This window comes from Sodiomyces alkalinus, assembly GCF_003711515.1.
Source record: "Sodiomyces alkalinus F11 unplaced genomic scaffold SODALscaffold_2, whole genome shotgun sequence".
In the NCBI taxonomy this organism is placed as follows: domain Eukaryota; kingdom Fungi; phylum Ascomycota; class Sordariomycetes; order Glomerellales; family Plectosphaerellaceae; genus Sodiomyces; species Sodiomyces alkalinus.
In genome coordinates, this window is record NW_021167080.1 from 5,895,854 (window position 1) to 5,910,359 (window position 14,506).

Sequence of the window (14,506 nt, forward strand, 5' to 3'; positions counted from 1 at the left end):
GTTTGTTGTTGTTGTCTGTGAGAGATATTTTTAATTACTTCGTAGTTACTAATTTAGGTAGGTACCTGCTTTGTTGAGACGTGGTTCGTGCACGCTATCAATGGTCACCACTACCTTAGTAATTCCCCGATCAGACCTCGGGTACCTGACGACCCACAGACAACAACCCCACCTGCCATGCATCGATCGAATGGTCTCGAGCTTGGGGTCGATCCCAAGGGGCGGGTGACCCTTCCGTCGTCTCGCAGTAGCGCCCGAGCTGGCGGGGCTGAAGAACGATTGCCAAGCCACAGGTACCTAGGTACCTACACAACACACCCCTCCCCCCGGCCTAATCCCCCCCGGGCGCCCCCCCCCAAAACTTCAGCCGCACCTCACCTCCACCGAGTCCACTCCATGTAAACTTCGAAAGAGTCGGCATAAATTTCAGCGTGCTGGGTCAGCATCAAGTCATAAACAGCCCGATCTGGATCCCTTTTGGATCGAGTACGCGAAACAAAAACTACTGACTGAAATGGGGCAACTTCTTCCGGCATTGGCCTGTACCTATTTTCGTAGGTCCATCTCTGCGTGATTGAAGCGAGTGAATTGATCGCCTCTTTCGAGAGATGACAGAGTAAGCTTAGGCTAAGGTAGCAAGAGCTTGAGGAGAGTACGAGAGATGTAGGTAATTAATAAGGTATTGGTAGTTTTTGTCCCTTTTATTACGGGTGGAGAGTGGATCGTAAGTGGCACGGTGCAGCATAGACTATAGTATATCACGTGCGACGATTATGATATTTCCTGTTTTCCACCATGTCCTATTCCCTCAATTGAGAAAATGCCTTTCCTCCGCCATCACGTTTCCTCGCCAGATTTGCAGCCAATTTCTCCTTGTCCCTGACTTACGTCGCCCTGATTCCCAGGGAAGCAATTCATGAAAAGCAATCGTCATCCAGTCGTGCATCAGGCTCGTACCAACCTCCTGACAGTCCCCCAAAGTTGGAACAAGATGCTCTGGATTCATCTCCAGACCCTTGCTCTCCGTCAGTGCGAAAGACAAGGGGATTATCCGTCTACGCAAAACTGAGGGCAGCCAGTTATTACGGTCGAAGATAACCCTGATGGCCTATCAGGGCGCGGCGGAGAATTTTCTCGATGACGTGCATCTCTTGGCCCGCAGCTTCCTTCAGGGTCATATTGTCGAACGATCGACCGAATTGACGATACTCGAGAAGCTCGAACCAGAGAAAGCCGAAATAGCCGTCTGTGTCTCCCGCGGAATTTTCCACCTCCGATCGCGCCTGTAGTGGGAGCATCGAGACCCGCCTGCGCGTCTCATCACGGATCACAGCAATATACCACTATGGGTTTAAAAACCGTTAGCATTTCTGTACTGCAAACTTTCGGATCATTCACACACTGTTTTGATTCACTTGCCTCGATGACATCCAGCGGGATTCCTGGCTTGGGTCCCAGGGCAAGGAGGTGTCGCCACGAACTAGCGAAGCGAGGCTGGCCGTAAGACCGTTCTTCGAGCTCGTCCATGCCCATGAGGTAGGCAATACTGTCCTTCTGCAGCGTAGAGAAGCCAGGGCAAGTCATGGCGGCCGTCACGAGGCGACGTAGCAATTGCTTGTTCAGGTTGACTTCGTCCCGGCCGTCCCGGACCAGGTACCACAGGTGACGCGTGAGATCGACCGTGGCCTGATGGATCGCGTTTCGCTGGCCTATAGTAATGTATTTGTGTTGCGACCAGGGTAATTTCTTGAGTGTACTGATTAGGCACTCGAACGGGCGTTGAGGACAGTCCTTGGCATAGGGAGACTGCAGCAAGGTCAGCAATTCCCTCTAGTTCCATCTCCAAGGGAAAGAAAAAGATGACCGAGAATCCAAAATTCCAAATTCCCCGTTGCCCCGAATCCGCGGTTCAAGAAATTACGCATTGAAGGAATACTTCCAAGGAGATCCACTTACGCGATTGGGAACTTCAACGTGCTTGACGAGCATGACCATCTCTTCCTCTGAGATGAATCCCTTGAACCAGCCAAATGTCTGAGTGGCCTTCGGCGGGTCCATCTGCGCCTCATTCCCGTTCCAGACAATGCCCGTGGCAATCGGAAACAGATCCTTCATGAGTGACGCTTGACTCGAAAGCTCCAGCTGGACAGGTCGATCTCCAAGGCGGGGAGTCTTGCCCTTGGCTATATACTGTTCGTGTCGCTCAACGGCCCTGATGGCGTCATCCATGGTCTGGAACTCGACGTACGCATCCTGCGTCTTGCTGGTTACGCGCTCCATGATTATATGCACCGGTTCGTCTGCATCGTTGAGAATTCGCGAGTTGCGACCCAAGAAGGCAATGACCTCTGTGCGTCGAGTAGTGAAAGGTATCTGGAGAACGGGGTTAGTGTATGCTATATCAAGCTTCTAAAACGTCGACTGCCCAATACGTACATTCTTGAGCTTAACGACTCCATGGCCAGAGGGGCGGGCTTGACAGGCCGTGACGATGAAGGGGAAGTTGTCATTGCTCATCGCATCATCGAAAGACGGAAGTCCAGAGGGATGCCAAGTCAAGCGATTCAACATGTCTGATCGTTGGCGACGCACCCACTCATTGGCAGGCTGTGACGTTAGGGGCGAACGCCCAACGCACGCCGTATTTGGATGAAACGGACCGGTGGTGACGAAGGGATCATGATCTTCCCTAAATGCGACGGCACCGAGATCCGGGGTCATGCTCATACGTGGCTCAGCGGGAAAACCCACTGCATTAGAAGGGGCAGCAGCCGCCGTTCCCAGTTGGCTAGAAGCAGGAACGTCCAGTGCACGAGCGCAAAACGGATCGGGAGCTCCCATGCCTTGAGCTGGATGACCCGCAAATTGTCCGACCATCATACCATGGGCTGCAGGAGGCGAGGGGGGCTCAAATGATCCAAACATAACAGGACGTTGGCCAAATTGGGGAGGAGGATACAGAGCCGGAGTCATCGGGATCAAGCTAGGGGAGAAAACAGGCCCAGTGACAGACGGCCGAGCTGCATGGCCGTTAGTAGAGGAAGAGGCGACGGGATGCTGCAAGTTGATGGGATAGCGACGGAAATCGACAGGGTTGGAAGAAGGAGCAGTATGAGTGGCACTAGCAGTCTTGACAGTGTCGGGCCTGTCGGCTGCAGAGTTGCAGATGTCTTCGTAGTCTTGGCCACCGCCCGACTGGAAGTCGTGGGTATAGCGTTGGTTGCCCTGACCCATGGCTGACTTTCTGCTGGGAGACTCTAATTCCAATATCTGACGCTTCAAATGTTCTTTGATGAGATCGGCAACAGAAGCGATACTCTCAACCTAGAGTTCATCTGTCAATATATATGATCATCCAGTGGACCAGTGTCGATTTTTTTTTTAACGTTCAAGGCAGAAACGCCATCCTTCCAAAGGTGGAGGCTGAGCCAATCTCAAGAACGCCAATATTTACCTTCGACTTGTGGCCACGGTGGTGTTGTGGAACCCAAGGAGACGAAGCAGGGTTGAGAGCATGCGCACTGTTGGTTAGACCGGTTGACGAAGCATCTTCGTGGAAGAGAGCACCAGCTTGGGCTTCTCCATGATGCACCATCTTGTTCGCGTTCTTCTCAGAAGCCATGGCGTAGCGTTTCAATTCCAGTCTAGCCTGCAATGATTGGAAAAATAAGGTTAGTCGCCCGTAAGCTTATAAGAAAATGAGGATTGTGTGGCCAAAAGATGAGGTTTATTGCCGGATGGAAGAACACTAACAACTGGACGTGACTGGGGTGGTTGAGAAGTGAAGCTATTTTTGCATGTTTTTGCCCCTTGCCTTTTGGTATTTCAGTGCCCAGGTTGCGATGCGAACAAGGCCCGGCAGCTGCTGAATTCAAGCGCGGCAAACCAGGACTTGTACCTGCGATAGAACAAACCTCAAGGCCAGCGGAGGTTATTGAGAGGCAAGATGCGAGTAAATTCTGTACAGCTGCAGTAATAAGAGAGTGGGAGTGGGTAAGAGAGAAGCCTATAGGCACGCGGCTTGATGAGGAAGTAGCGGTATAAAGAGCTCTTGAAAAAAGTTTTGATATATTGGCAAGGAAGGAACGGAAGTGGCGGAATAGGCAGGTAGCGAGAGAGAGGTGAGGCTCGCTTGAGATGAACCTGAGCCACAGGCTAGCCATATACGTTCGGTATTGACGCTGAACAATCATTCAAGGAGGTAAGTAAGATTCGACTGACCTTGTAAGTTGGCTGGTCTAGCAAACATCAGGGACATGCTATGGCAACAACAAATAGCCATCTCCTCGTACAGATAGATGGTGGCAGTAATCCAGTCGATGCGGGAAAGGACAAGATCGTTCTCATCAAAACACTCAACCACATTACAGACTGCTTGAGATCCGCATCGATGCATACATGGAGATCCTGTAGCCTGTAGGGTTCCTGGAACATGGGATTCATTATACTCTACTGGGTAAGCCATTGTCAATGAATAAATCTAGATGCCTAGAGCCATAGGCTCTGCAGAGTCAGATAGATATGCGGTACGAATGGCGACACACCTTAATTTAACCATTGGGCTCTTGTTGAGAGAGATATTCTGGATGTCAGAACAAAACTAGTCACTTACATTCAACCATGCATAGTCAAACAGCCTCAGGGAAGTTCCGTCAATGCTTGACACTTAAAACCGCTCTCATAAATGCGTAAACTGGATCTCTATGCGGTAGAAAAAGACCGCCAAAGATTGGGCAGCCTCAATAAGCATGTAATGCAACCCAGGGAGTTCCCGCTCCTCTGTCAATCCTGCTTTTTGGTGTCGAATTTCAACTCCCCATCCAAGACGTGGAACAGAAAACGCGCGCTGGCAAGCAATTATATTGACATAAACCTCCAAGGTCAAGCCAAAAAGCATAACGATTAGTCGAACTAAGCGCGCATCTAATGTTAGCTTTCTTCGGACGTAGAAGACTACAGTGGGGCAGAGATTGACGTACCGGAGTGAGGAAAGACTCGGCCACGAATCTCGCCCGAGCATTCAGCTGAAGCTCCATGTCAGAATAAGAGCCCAGATATTCCATTGGTAGACAGGGTAATGGGAGTAGAGAGAGAGCACGTACGAAGAGCTTCATTTCTGAGATCTCTTTATCAACCTCCTCCATAAATTGAATAATAAAGTCCACTAGCTTGTGCTTGAGCATTTCTTCGGTATGGAAATTGGTAATCAAGAAGGAAATATCGTAGCCCTGAAATGTCGTGTCAGTAGGAGTAATTGGGGAAGGGGGAGGGGGGGTTCCAGGCCCAATGGGTCGGGCTCTCCCTCAGTCCCTCTCCGTCAGGCATTCCGTTGTGTCGCCTAGCCAGATGCTACTGACCTTGATAGGCTTCCTCCTGAGAATGAAAAACGACTCGGCCCTTTGTGTCAGGAAGCGAGTGAACTTGTGGACCAGAATGTGCTCAATCTCGTCGGCCTGCTTGATCTTAATAGATATCCGAACCGAGTTTATGCTGGGTTCGATCAGGACGCGCTCATTTTCGTTGCGGGAAATGGTCAGAGGCGTCAGGAGGACCTCGGGCGATGTCTGGGCCTCGACCTCGGGGACATTATGACGCTCAGCAGTTTGGGAAGCAAAGTTGGATAGCGTAAGGGCGGCGGTCAGGCTGGTCCGGACGGCCTGGAGATAGGGGCGTAGAGATTGGGACTGTGGGAGAGTGTATTAGCTCGGCGTTGACGCAAGTTAAAGCATTCGGCTCCTAGTATACCTACCATGATTGTAACGAATAGGTGTCCTTCCAATATTCGAGGACTGGCGGAAGTTGAGACGGTGAGATGTGAGATCGTGGGGTTGGTATGAAGCAGGAAGTTGGATCGCAGCTCGAACGACTGACGTCTCTGGTGGGGCCCAGGGCGGGAGCATCGCCACAAACATCGTGTAATTCAGTGGCTCAGTAGTGGCGTGGCGTACGGGACTTAGTCACGTGCTATTCCGGGAAGTGTTACGTATGCCGTAGGAGGCCATATAAGGAAAGGCGGTGTGACCGTACGCCGTTGCAAGTGGAGGGAGGGGAGAGCTCTCGGCCTCTGGGCTTTTGGCCAATGAGAGTAGGCACTGTGGTCTGTTCAACGTGAATTTAAGGGTACACGACGGCTCTACCAAGATTCACTCAAGGACTTGTACACTATCGCACTGGGACCCACACGTGCCCCGCCAAGTATGTTCTTCTAGTAGGTACCTTATTAGGTAAGGTAGTTGACGCCACCTGAAGCTGCCTACAGGCTACCTTACCCTATTACATGCAGTACGGAAGTTATTATCGACTTCCTCTGCCTTTCCCACCTTCCACCTTTTGCCCCTCAGTGCATGTATCTTTTTGACGGGAACACCGCCATTCTCTTCAAATAAAACTCTCAACCTTTTCAGTCAATTTTCTGTCTACTGCGTACAGATCGGTCTGCACCGAAGAGACGAGGCAGAAACCGCGGCAGCCATGGCGTCCATACCAGGTAAATCAGCTCGTCTGACTAGGTACGCTCCCGCGAATGCTCTGCTAACGTTTCTAGTCATTGTCAAACACCAGGGCAAGAAGCTCGAAGTCGAAGTCGATCCCGCGTCCAATGGCGAAACATTTAAGTACCAGCTCTTCAGCCTGACGGGCGTCGAACCGGAGAGACAGAAGATCTTGGTCAAGGGTGGCCAGCTCAAGGACGACGCCGACATGGGCAAGCTCGGCCTGAAGCCAAACCAGGTGCTTATGATGATGGGCACGCCCTCCGGAGACAACGCAGGCTTGGCGAGGCCAACGGAGGCTGTTAAGTTTGTCGAGGACATGACCGAAGCGGAAGCTGCCCAGCAGGCCGGAGCTACGCCGGCTGGGCTGGCCAACCTTGGCAACACCTGCTATCTCAACTCCACCTTGCAAACTCTTCGGTCCATCCCCGAACTCCAGATTGCTTTGACCAAATACAAAACGGAAGGACGGGGTGGTCAGTCGCTCCAGAGCAGTCTAGGCCTGCAGGGTGGGGATTTGGTCGGCCCACTGGTGGACCTGTACACGAACATGTCGAAGACGCAGGACAGCGTGGCACCTTATAATTTCCTCGCCGTGCTGAGGTCGATTTTCCCGCAGTTTGCCGAGAAGTCCAAAACCGGCCATGGTTACGCTCAGCAGGATGCCGAGGAGGCATGGTCGCAGATCATTAGTCAACTGAAGCAGCGCCTCGGCGACACAGCGGACGCATCTTTCATCGACAGGTACATGTCGGGACAACTCAAGTCGACGCTCGAAGTCGACGAGCAAGCCGCCAAGGATGCCGGCGAGGAGGCGGTCACATCGACCGAGACGTTCTTCAAGCTCAACTGCCACATCGACAGCACGATCAACCACCTGCGGGATGGCATTCTGGCCGGCCTCACGGAGAAGCTGGAGAAGAGATCGCCGGTCCTGGACAGGGACACGACCTACACGAAGAAGTCCCGGATCTCCCGTTTGCCCAAGTACCTCACGGTTCACTTTGTCCGCTTCTTCTGGCGACGAGACACGCAGAAGAAAGCCAAGATCATGCGCAAGGTCACATTCCCGCACGAACTGGACGTGGTCGAGTTTTGCGACGACGAGCTCAAATCTCTGCTGGTCCCGGTAAGGGATAAGGTGCGGGAAATTCGCAAGGATGAGGAGGACATCGAGCGGGCCCGGAAGCGGCGCAAGGTGAACCCGGTTGATCGCGGAGACGTCACGGGCTCGTCGAGTGGGGTGGTTGAAAAGACGGCTCTGGAGAAGGCCAACGAGAAGAAGCGCGGCGCAATCTCCGCCGATGGGGATACGGACATGACGGAGACGTACAAGACGGACGCCGAAGTCGAGGCCGAGCGGAACGCTGCTCTGTTGGCGCTCAAGAAGGAACTGGATGCGCTGGTCAACAAAGACCTCGCCAAGGACGACGGCGCCAATCAGTCCGGCCTGTACGAGCTGCGGGGTGTTGTGACGCACCAGGGCTCCAGTGCCGACAGTGGCCATTACACGGCGTACATTAAGAAGGAAGGTTCCGTGGATCCTAAGACGGGCAAGAAAGGCGAGGAGGACGGAAAGTGGTGGTGGTTCAACGACGACAAGGTCAGCGAGGTCACGTCCGACAAGATCGATGCGCTCTGCGGTGGCGGCGAGACGCACTCGGCCCTCATCCTGCTGTACAGGGCCATCCCTCTCCCCACAGCGGAAGGCGAGCAGTCTGATTAAAACGGAATGGGGTAATGCTGAGCGCAATATCTAACTCGAAGCGAATCTGGTCAGCAAACACGGGCTGTATTCTGAGACCGGCGATAGTTTTCCTGGACGTGGTCAAGCTATGGCTGGCGGCAGTCGCATATAGTAGGTATAGGCCCATGAATGAAGAACTGACAGCAGTATGGGGACTTGGGAATTCTCTGGTGTTTGGCGCGGATCGTATGTGATTGACGTGCTACACATTACCAGCTCTATCAATTAAACCAGCTAGCATCCTCTTGATTCAAAATGGGGTATCTCCGTAAATATTGTACATGATCATGTTACAACAAGGGGTAAAGTAAAGTAAAGTAAAGTAAAGGTATGAGTAAGTTCTGTTTTCCATCCGGAGGCTCGGTATATGGTCAACTACCTCGCGGTGCCGGACGTTTCAGAAGCCTGCTTCTGGGCATTCCGCTCCTTCACGCGCTGCTCGAAGACTTTGAGTTTATCTTCGAGACCCTGCCGTTGGGCGACGAGGTTGTGACGCTGGGACTCCAGGATGGCGATCTGGTCCTCGATGGGAGCCTCGCGGAACTTGGAGCGTTCCTGAAGAGACGAAGAGTGAGACGATGTCAATCATGGCTCAGTGGAAGACATTGTGGAAAAGGAGCTTTGGACGAGAGAAATAGCTCGCTAGAAGAAAAGAGGGAAGGGGGAGTAGATAGAGTAGGTATATGTGGACATGGACATTTTGTGTGTGCATATATATGTGTGCAAGACAGAAGGGATGCCATACCTCATTCCACTCCTGCAGGGTCTTTAAACCTGCACCGTAGGCGGCACCTGTGAAGACGGCGGCGGCGAAGCAGGTCGCTATGACGGCGGCGCGGACCTTGCGGGAGCCGGGGGCGGCGCGCAGAGGAGGGGCCATTTGCTGGTGGTGACTTTTGACGTTGGCTCGGCCTCCTCTTTCGCATCCAATGCTTTCCAAAAAAAAAATATATATCTCCCAAATCCTGATACTTCTTTGCCCAGAGGTTTCAAAGAGACTCGTCTGAAAGTGCCTCGCCAGATCTCTTTTGGGTTTTCCGTGTCTTTCAAGGAATTTTGACGGTGGGATCGGTTCGGTTCGGATCGGTTGGGTTCGGTTCGGCTTCTTCAAACGGGTTCGTTAGTGTGACGGTTTGGTGTAGGATTTCTTCGGATGGAAAGATTGCGATGGAGAGGGACGTCTAGGAAGAGGGACAGCGCGTAGGGAGAAACGGAGGAAGATTTGCGTTAGATTCGAAGTCGTGGAGATGTCTTCGTGGTTTGCAGTCGAGATGTAGTCGGAAGTCGCGGCGATTGTTGCTGTTGAACCCCGTCACGATGTGCTGCGGGACAGTGGAGCTACTCCGTCGCATCCTCACCAAATGTGCGCTGACTAAGCGACGCCACTGTCGCATTTCACCAATCATCTCCACTTGCTTCGTACCTTAGGTATTTTCCCTTTCTTCAGACACACCAAGACAGAGGAATGCGGGGCGATCTCTACTTCTCTGAGAAAGAGACGGGGCATTGGCGCATTCAACAAATCGTGATGGATGCCGAATCTGAAGATGACGTTGCCAAGTGAGTTTTCAAGAATTCTTGCCGATAGGCTTGCTAAGAATATCACGAAAAAATCGGGAAACTTTTTTATTCTAGCCGTGAAGTCCAAGATCATCCAGTTTCGGGTAATTCAACATGAACTTTGGGTAAACCCACGTGTACACGCTACTTCCAGTTTACATCCATCTCCGGGCTTCCCGCTACCCCTCATTTCGTCGTACAGAAGTGCTTTCGTCTTTCTGAGTGACCTCCTGAATATAGCCCCTTTTTCTTATACCTTATTTATTAAATATCGGATCTACTACAGGTTACAGAGTAATTCTCGCCCAGTTCAGCAAAGACTTACTGAAGCGGTTCTTGAAGACCATCGGTCCTTTCACCCTCGCGACACTAAGCATTCGGGTGAGTTATTTTCGGCCTATCTCCAGGGGCTAGCCATGGCCCATGGCTAGCCTAAACAGACGCCTTGAGAACAGGAGAGGACCTGCAAGTGATAGTTGATACTCCCGAGTCCTGACTAACCTCTCTCAGGCTGATCCTATCAAACAATCCAAGATGGCTCCTCGTGTCTTCCTTGTTCGCCACGGCGAGACGGAGTGGTCCCTCAATGGCCGCCACACCGGCAGCACTGACATTCCCCTCACTGCAAACGGCGAGAAACGCGTCAAAGCCACTGGAAACGCTCTCGTGGGCAAGGACAGACTCATCGTCCCTTCTAAGCTTGCCCATATGTACGGCCCCTGTTTGAGCTGGTTTCCCTTCATCCTTTTTTCATTTTCTTTTTTTCCTTTTTACTAAAAAACTTGGAAGAATACTCCTCATTGACGCACTTTCCCCCCCAACAGCTACGTTTCTCCCCGGAAACGCGCTCAGCGTACCTTCGAGCTCCTGAACCTGGGCATCAAGGGCATCCCCTGGGAACCCCACGGAAAGACCGAGATACCCGGAATTCCCTGCAGTGCCCACGTCGAAGTCACAGAGGACATTCGCGAGTGGGACTACGGTGACTATGAGGGTATCACAAGCCCCGAAATCCGCCGCATCCGAAAGGAGCAAGGCCTGGGAGAAGGTTGGGACATTTGGCGGGACGGGTGTCCCGGCGGCGAGTGAGTCAAAACTAGCTCTCCCTTGGTAGAGCAAGAAGGGGAGGTGGAGGACATGCACTGACCAGTGACTTGGGTCTGCCCACCTCTCACCAGGAGCCCCAAAGACATAGACGAACGACTAGACCGCCTGATCACGGACATCCGCGATAGGTGGCATCGTTCAGTGATGGAAGGTCAGGGGAAGGACGGCCACGGCCACCCTGCTGGGTCCAACGGCGACGTCCTCATCGTCGCCCACGGTCATATCCTTCGTGCTCTGGCGCTGCGATGGACCGGACAAGAGCTCCACGCCGGTCCCGCATTCTTGTTGGAAGCAGGAGGCGTGGGAATCCTGAGGTGAGTACGCTGCGCTGAGTGTGTCAGATGTCTTTTCCTCAGCTATGTTTCCCTCCTCAAATCCTGGTGTTGTTTCGTCTACCTCTTAGTAACTGACCAAACTTGACTGGACACAGCTACGAACATAACAGCATTGACGAACCCGCGATTCTCCTTGGTGGCGCTTTCGTAGTGGATGTCGATGATCCTCCTAGTGGCAAGTAAAAATACCCGACAGACCGTTTTGGCAGCATTGCATATTCAGACAAAGTACGACCAGCGAGTGCCCCTGATTTCTAGATGTCTGTTTACATCTAAAACGGATCCCTTGTTGGATACATATCGACCTACAGACAAAGGGCAATATCCTCGCGACAGAATAGATCTGCCAGCGCTTCCTGGAACAATACCCAGTTGTCTAGACAATACCTTAGTCAATTCCATGCCATACTTATCCACATACTCGTCGCCCACCGTGGAACACAAGCTAGTGCAAGTTCGGAGAAGCAAAAAAAGGCAAGGGAGGACAAAAAGATACTAGGGCAAATAAAAAGACATGCAACACTGGGCATTCGCCAGTCGTCACCGACCTGACTACTACTCCAGCCCTCACCGGTTTATCTATGAGAGAGCGGACGGGATCTCGAGTTTTCCAGTGGGTATGGTCGCATGTGCTGAGGTGAGCACGCGAAATGGTTCAAGTACGACTGCGTTGGAGAGACAAAGAGACAAGACCTCATAACAAACCCTCTTGCAAACTTCAAAGAATGTCAATTCAGTCCCTAAATCTATGGATTGGTTTCCTTCCGAGCTGAAAACTCTCAGGCCTCCTTTCCGCGCCATTTCTATCCTTTCTCATGCCTTGGTACCTCTGGCCAAGAAAACCCTCCTCTTCATCGGTTCACCTCCTTCCCCGCGAGTGCCGTGGAACACGACACCGCTGCCGAGCTCCATAAACATAAAGCATTGGCCCGCCCCGGCGGCTTCGAATATGGCCCGAACCCTCTCCTCCGAAAAGCCGTGATGCTTGATGGCGTCGGCGGCCTCGTGTTCTTGTCCGGCCCCCTGTTCATGACCGTGCCCGTGACCGTGACCGTGACCGTGGCGATGCCCCTGACCACCCACAGGTGCGTGCGGCAAAAAGTCAACGACGAAGAACACGCCACCGGGCCGCAAGCGCGCGACAAGTTGGCGCGCGGCGTACTCCGGGTCGTCCAGGTGATGAAACCCCAAGCCCACGCCCGCGACGTCGAAGTCTCGGAATCGAGAACCCTCAAAGGCGGCAGGCGCTGGGTCCGCCGGGTCGACCAGATTGCCATGATAGGCACGCATCTCGTCCTCAGATAGGCCCTGTGGAATTTGTAAGTGGAGGACAAAAGCTAATGCGAGCTGGTGAATCAAGGAGGCTTCGTCGCCGGCGTTTGTCTTAGGGCAGCTGGAGATGGCGTGGACAACGCCGGGCGTGCGGGGTCGTGTAGCTCCTGTAAAAGAAAGGCGAAAGAAAGGGGGGACGATCCAAGACCCCACGAGAGAAAAGACGAGGGATACAGGGCGCGGAGTGGGTGGGACTGGCATGGAAGGACACCGAAGCCACTGCCAAATTCCGGTCTCGGCTCTCGAAACGTACCTGGTTTTCAGCTCTTGTGTTGTAAACCGCTACCATGTTCTCGGAGATGTCTATCCCTGTACATTGCGTCGTGTATTGGGCAAGGGCCTAGAGTGAAGGCAAGACAAATATGAGTTGGCGGTCAGCGAGGGTGATGCAGGTAGAAGACACGGGCGGCACGGGCGGCGCGGGCGGCGCGGGAGGAGCGGGAGGGACGGGAATGCCCGGGAGACTGAAATGGAAGATAGGAAGGATGCCGATAGGAAAGACGAAGACACCGTTGACACGCACCCTGGAGATCAGACCGGTTCCACAGGCATAATCGAGCAGCTTGACCTGCTTCCGGCCGGTCCTTGGGCCATCGTCGTCATCGCTATCGTCGTCATCGCCCGCAGAGTCGACGCCAAGTAAATCCTTCCGTCTCTGAATCTCTCGGACGAGTTGCTCGATGGTTTTCTCGAATCTCGAATCATAATCGGCCGCCAGCTTGCTAGAGCACAGAGTCAATCAGAAACGATCCATTTCCACGAGATCACATGGTTCACGTCGTCCAGGATATTCCGCGTCGCGTGACGCTGAGCGGGAGGATGATAATCTAATGATAGGTGCGCCCGCCTGCAGGATCCCGGTTTCAGGCCAGCAAGGCTAGTTGCTGCCGCTAATTCCAAAAGAGAAGAAAAAGAAAATGGGGACCCGATCTCAATCAGGGATAGAGGCGTACGTACTCGAAGTAAGCCTTGTTGGCACTTGTGGTGTCCGTCATCGTCGCTCGTTGTGGGACTTGTTGATGGTATGGGTAAGGTATGGTGAGGTAGGTATGTGCGGCTGAGATGACAAATGTCAAGTCGGTAAAGTGGGTGACTGGATTGGATTGGGTGGTGTCGAAGTGATTTTATTTCTTTTTTTCTTTTTTCCTTTTTTTCTTTTTTTCTTTTTTCCTTTTTTCCTTTTTTCCTTTTTTTCCTTTTCTTCTCTTGTTTTTCTTGTCTCACTTATGTATCTAAGCGTCCACAAGACCAACTCATTTGATCTTGGTATTGAGTTCCTACTGACGTTGATGACTCAATTCGCGCCAGAAATTGGCGGTATTTATACACATATGTAGCTGGAAGAATACATCAAGAAGTCCTGTACCAGCCGGACACTTTTCGGACACTTCAACGGGGACTTTTCACGGGGCCAAAATATCGGCGAGTCAGCGCCTCCCGGGCCCGTAACCGGTGCTAGTGGGGTAACCCGTCACCGGACTTCTCGGTCTCGTCGGTCAACTCGATAGTGTACATACCTGTATACTTCATACCGGCCGTTCACCGAGAATGGGCACATGAGCCCTCACGTGCGCTTCGGGCCATGTACGCAATACTTGCCGCGTCGTGAGTGGTGAAAAGTCGTGACAAGCCTTCTGCTGTTTACCGCATCGGTTTACCCCTCTGTTGTCTCAGCCGCCAGTCGTCTACGCTACGTCCACCCGCTTTTCACCCCTATTCTGGTCGGGAGCAGGGGCCTTTTTTTTCCCTTTTTTTCCCTTCCCGCTTACTCCCAAGCGAAGCATAATTTTCTTCTGGCGTGACATGCCTATACAGGGTCTTTGACAGCTCGTGTAGACCATAGACACGGCTCATAAGAGTCTTGTGTATTAGGGGGGTGGGAAGGAGCCGGAAAGAACCGCGGGCGGGGCCGGAAACCCGCACCAGCAAGAGAG

The 14,506-nt window shown here is 52.6% G+C and overlaps 5 protein-coding genes across 5 annotated transcripts; 2 read left to right on the top strand and 3 right to left on the bottom strand.

Moving 5' to 3' along the window:
• Positions 1 to 1,082: 1,082 nt before the first annotated feature.
• On the bottom strand, positions 1,083 to 2,571 carry SODALDRAFT_338892 (hypothetical protein; the record flags this gene model as incomplete). Its single annotated transcript, XM_028612815.1, has 4 exons — positions 1,083 to 1,343; positions 1,420 to 1,806; positions 1,957 to 2,373; positions 2,437 to 2,571. 4 exons carry the CDS (start codon positions 2,569 to 2,571, stop codon positions 1,083 to 1,085), a joined length of 1,200 nt encoding a protein of 399 aa, XP_028469450.1.
• Positions 2,572 to 4,524: 1,953 nt separating this feature from the next.
• On the bottom strand, positions 4,525 to 5,816 carry SODALDRAFT_331405 (ARP2/3 complex 20 kDa subunit). Its single transcript, XM_028611450.1, has 5 exons — positions 5,750 to 5,816; positions 5,358 to 5,684; positions 5,103 to 5,228; positions 4,980 to 5,024; positions 4,525 to 4,911 (listed from the first exon to the last, which is right to left on the bottom strand). Exons 1-5 carry the CDS (start codon positions 5,750 to 5,752, stop codon positions 4,903 to 4,905), a joined length of 510 nt encoding a protein of 169 aa, XP_028469451.1. The 5' UTR covers positions 5,753 to 5,816; the 3' UTR covers positions 4,525 to 4,902.
• Positions 5,817 to 6,191: 375 nt separating this feature from the next.
• Positions 6,192 to 8,490, top strand: SODALDRAFT_343507 (ubiquitin carboxyl-terminal hydrolase). Its single transcript, XM_028613126.1, has 2 exons — positions 6,192 to 6,487; positions 6,545 to 8,490. Exons 1-2 carry the CDS (start codon positions 6,472 to 6,474, stop codon positions 8,215 to 8,217), a joined length of 1,689 nt encoding a protein of 562 aa, XP_028469452.1. The 5' UTR covers positions 6,192 to 6,471; the 3' UTR covers positions 8,218 to 8,490.
• Positions 8,491 to 10,048: 1,558 nt separating this feature from the next.
• Positions 10,049 to 11,589, top strand: SODALDRAFT_124949 (phosphoglycerate mutase family protein). Its single transcript, XM_028606656.1, has 5 exons — positions 10,049 to 10,179; positions 10,309 to 10,508; positions 10,623 to 10,883; positions 10,977 to 11,219; positions 11,336 to 11,589. Exons 2-5 carry the CDS (start codon positions 10,333 to 10,335, stop codon positions 11,421 to 11,423), a joined length of 768 nt encoding a protein of 255 aa, XP_028469453.1. The 5' UTR covers positions 10,049 to 10,179; positions 10,309 to 10,332; the 3' UTR covers positions 11,424 to 11,589.
• A 360-nt stretch (positions 11,590 to 11,949) lies between these two features.
• SODALDRAFT_331408 (S-adenosyl-L-methionine-dependent methyltransferase) lies at positions 11,950 to 13,681 on the bottom strand. The gene is made up of 4 exons (XM_028611451.1): positions 13,530 to 13,681; positions 13,096 to 13,294; positions 12,826 to 12,912; positions 11,950 to 12,548 (listed from the first exon to the last, which is right to left on the bottom strand). The coding sequence occupies exons 1-4, from the start codon at positions 13,565 to 13,567 to the stop codon at positions 12,054 to 12,056; spliced, it is 819 nt and encodes a 272-aa protein (XP_028469454.1). The 5' UTR covers positions 13,568 to 13,681; the 3' UTR covers positions 11,950 to 12,053.
• Between the last annotated feature and the right edge of the window lie 825 nt (positions 13,682 to 14,506).

Coding starts and splice junctions, on each gene's coding strand:
- SODALDRAFT_331405 (XM_028611450.1), bottom strand. Junction 5,229..5,357: donor TCAGGAGGAAGCCTATCAAG/GTCAGTAGCATC, acceptor ACGACATTTCAG/GGCTACGATATTTCCTTCTT. Junction 5,025..5,102: donor TCTCAGAAATGAAGCTCTTC/GTACGTGCTCTC, acceptor ATGGAGCTTCAG/CTGAATGCTCGGGCGAGATT.
- SODALDRAFT_124949 (XM_028606656.1), top strand. CDS start 10,333: ATGGCTCCTCGTGTCTTCCTTGTTCGCCACGGCGAGACGGAGTGGTCC. Junction 10,509..10,622: donor CCTTCTAAGCTTGCCCATAT/GTACGGCCCCTG, acceptor CCCCCCCAACAG/CTACGTTTCTCCCCGGAAAC. Junction 10,884..10,976: donor GACGGGTGTCCCGGCGGCGA/GTGAGTCAAAAC, acceptor ACCTCTCACCAG/GAGCCCCAAAGACATAGACG.
- SODALDRAFT_331408 (XM_028611451.1), bottom strand. CDS start 13,567: ATGACGGACACCACAAGTGCCAACAAGGCTTACTTCGA. Junction 12,913..13,095: donor GAACCGGTCTGATCTCCAGG/GTGCGTGTCAAC, acceptor CCTTCACTCTAG/GCCCTTGCCCAATACACGAC. Junction 12,549..12,825: donor ACACAAGAGCTGAAAACCAG/GTACGTTTCGAG, acceptor CAAATTCCACAG/GGCCTATCTGAGGACGAGAT.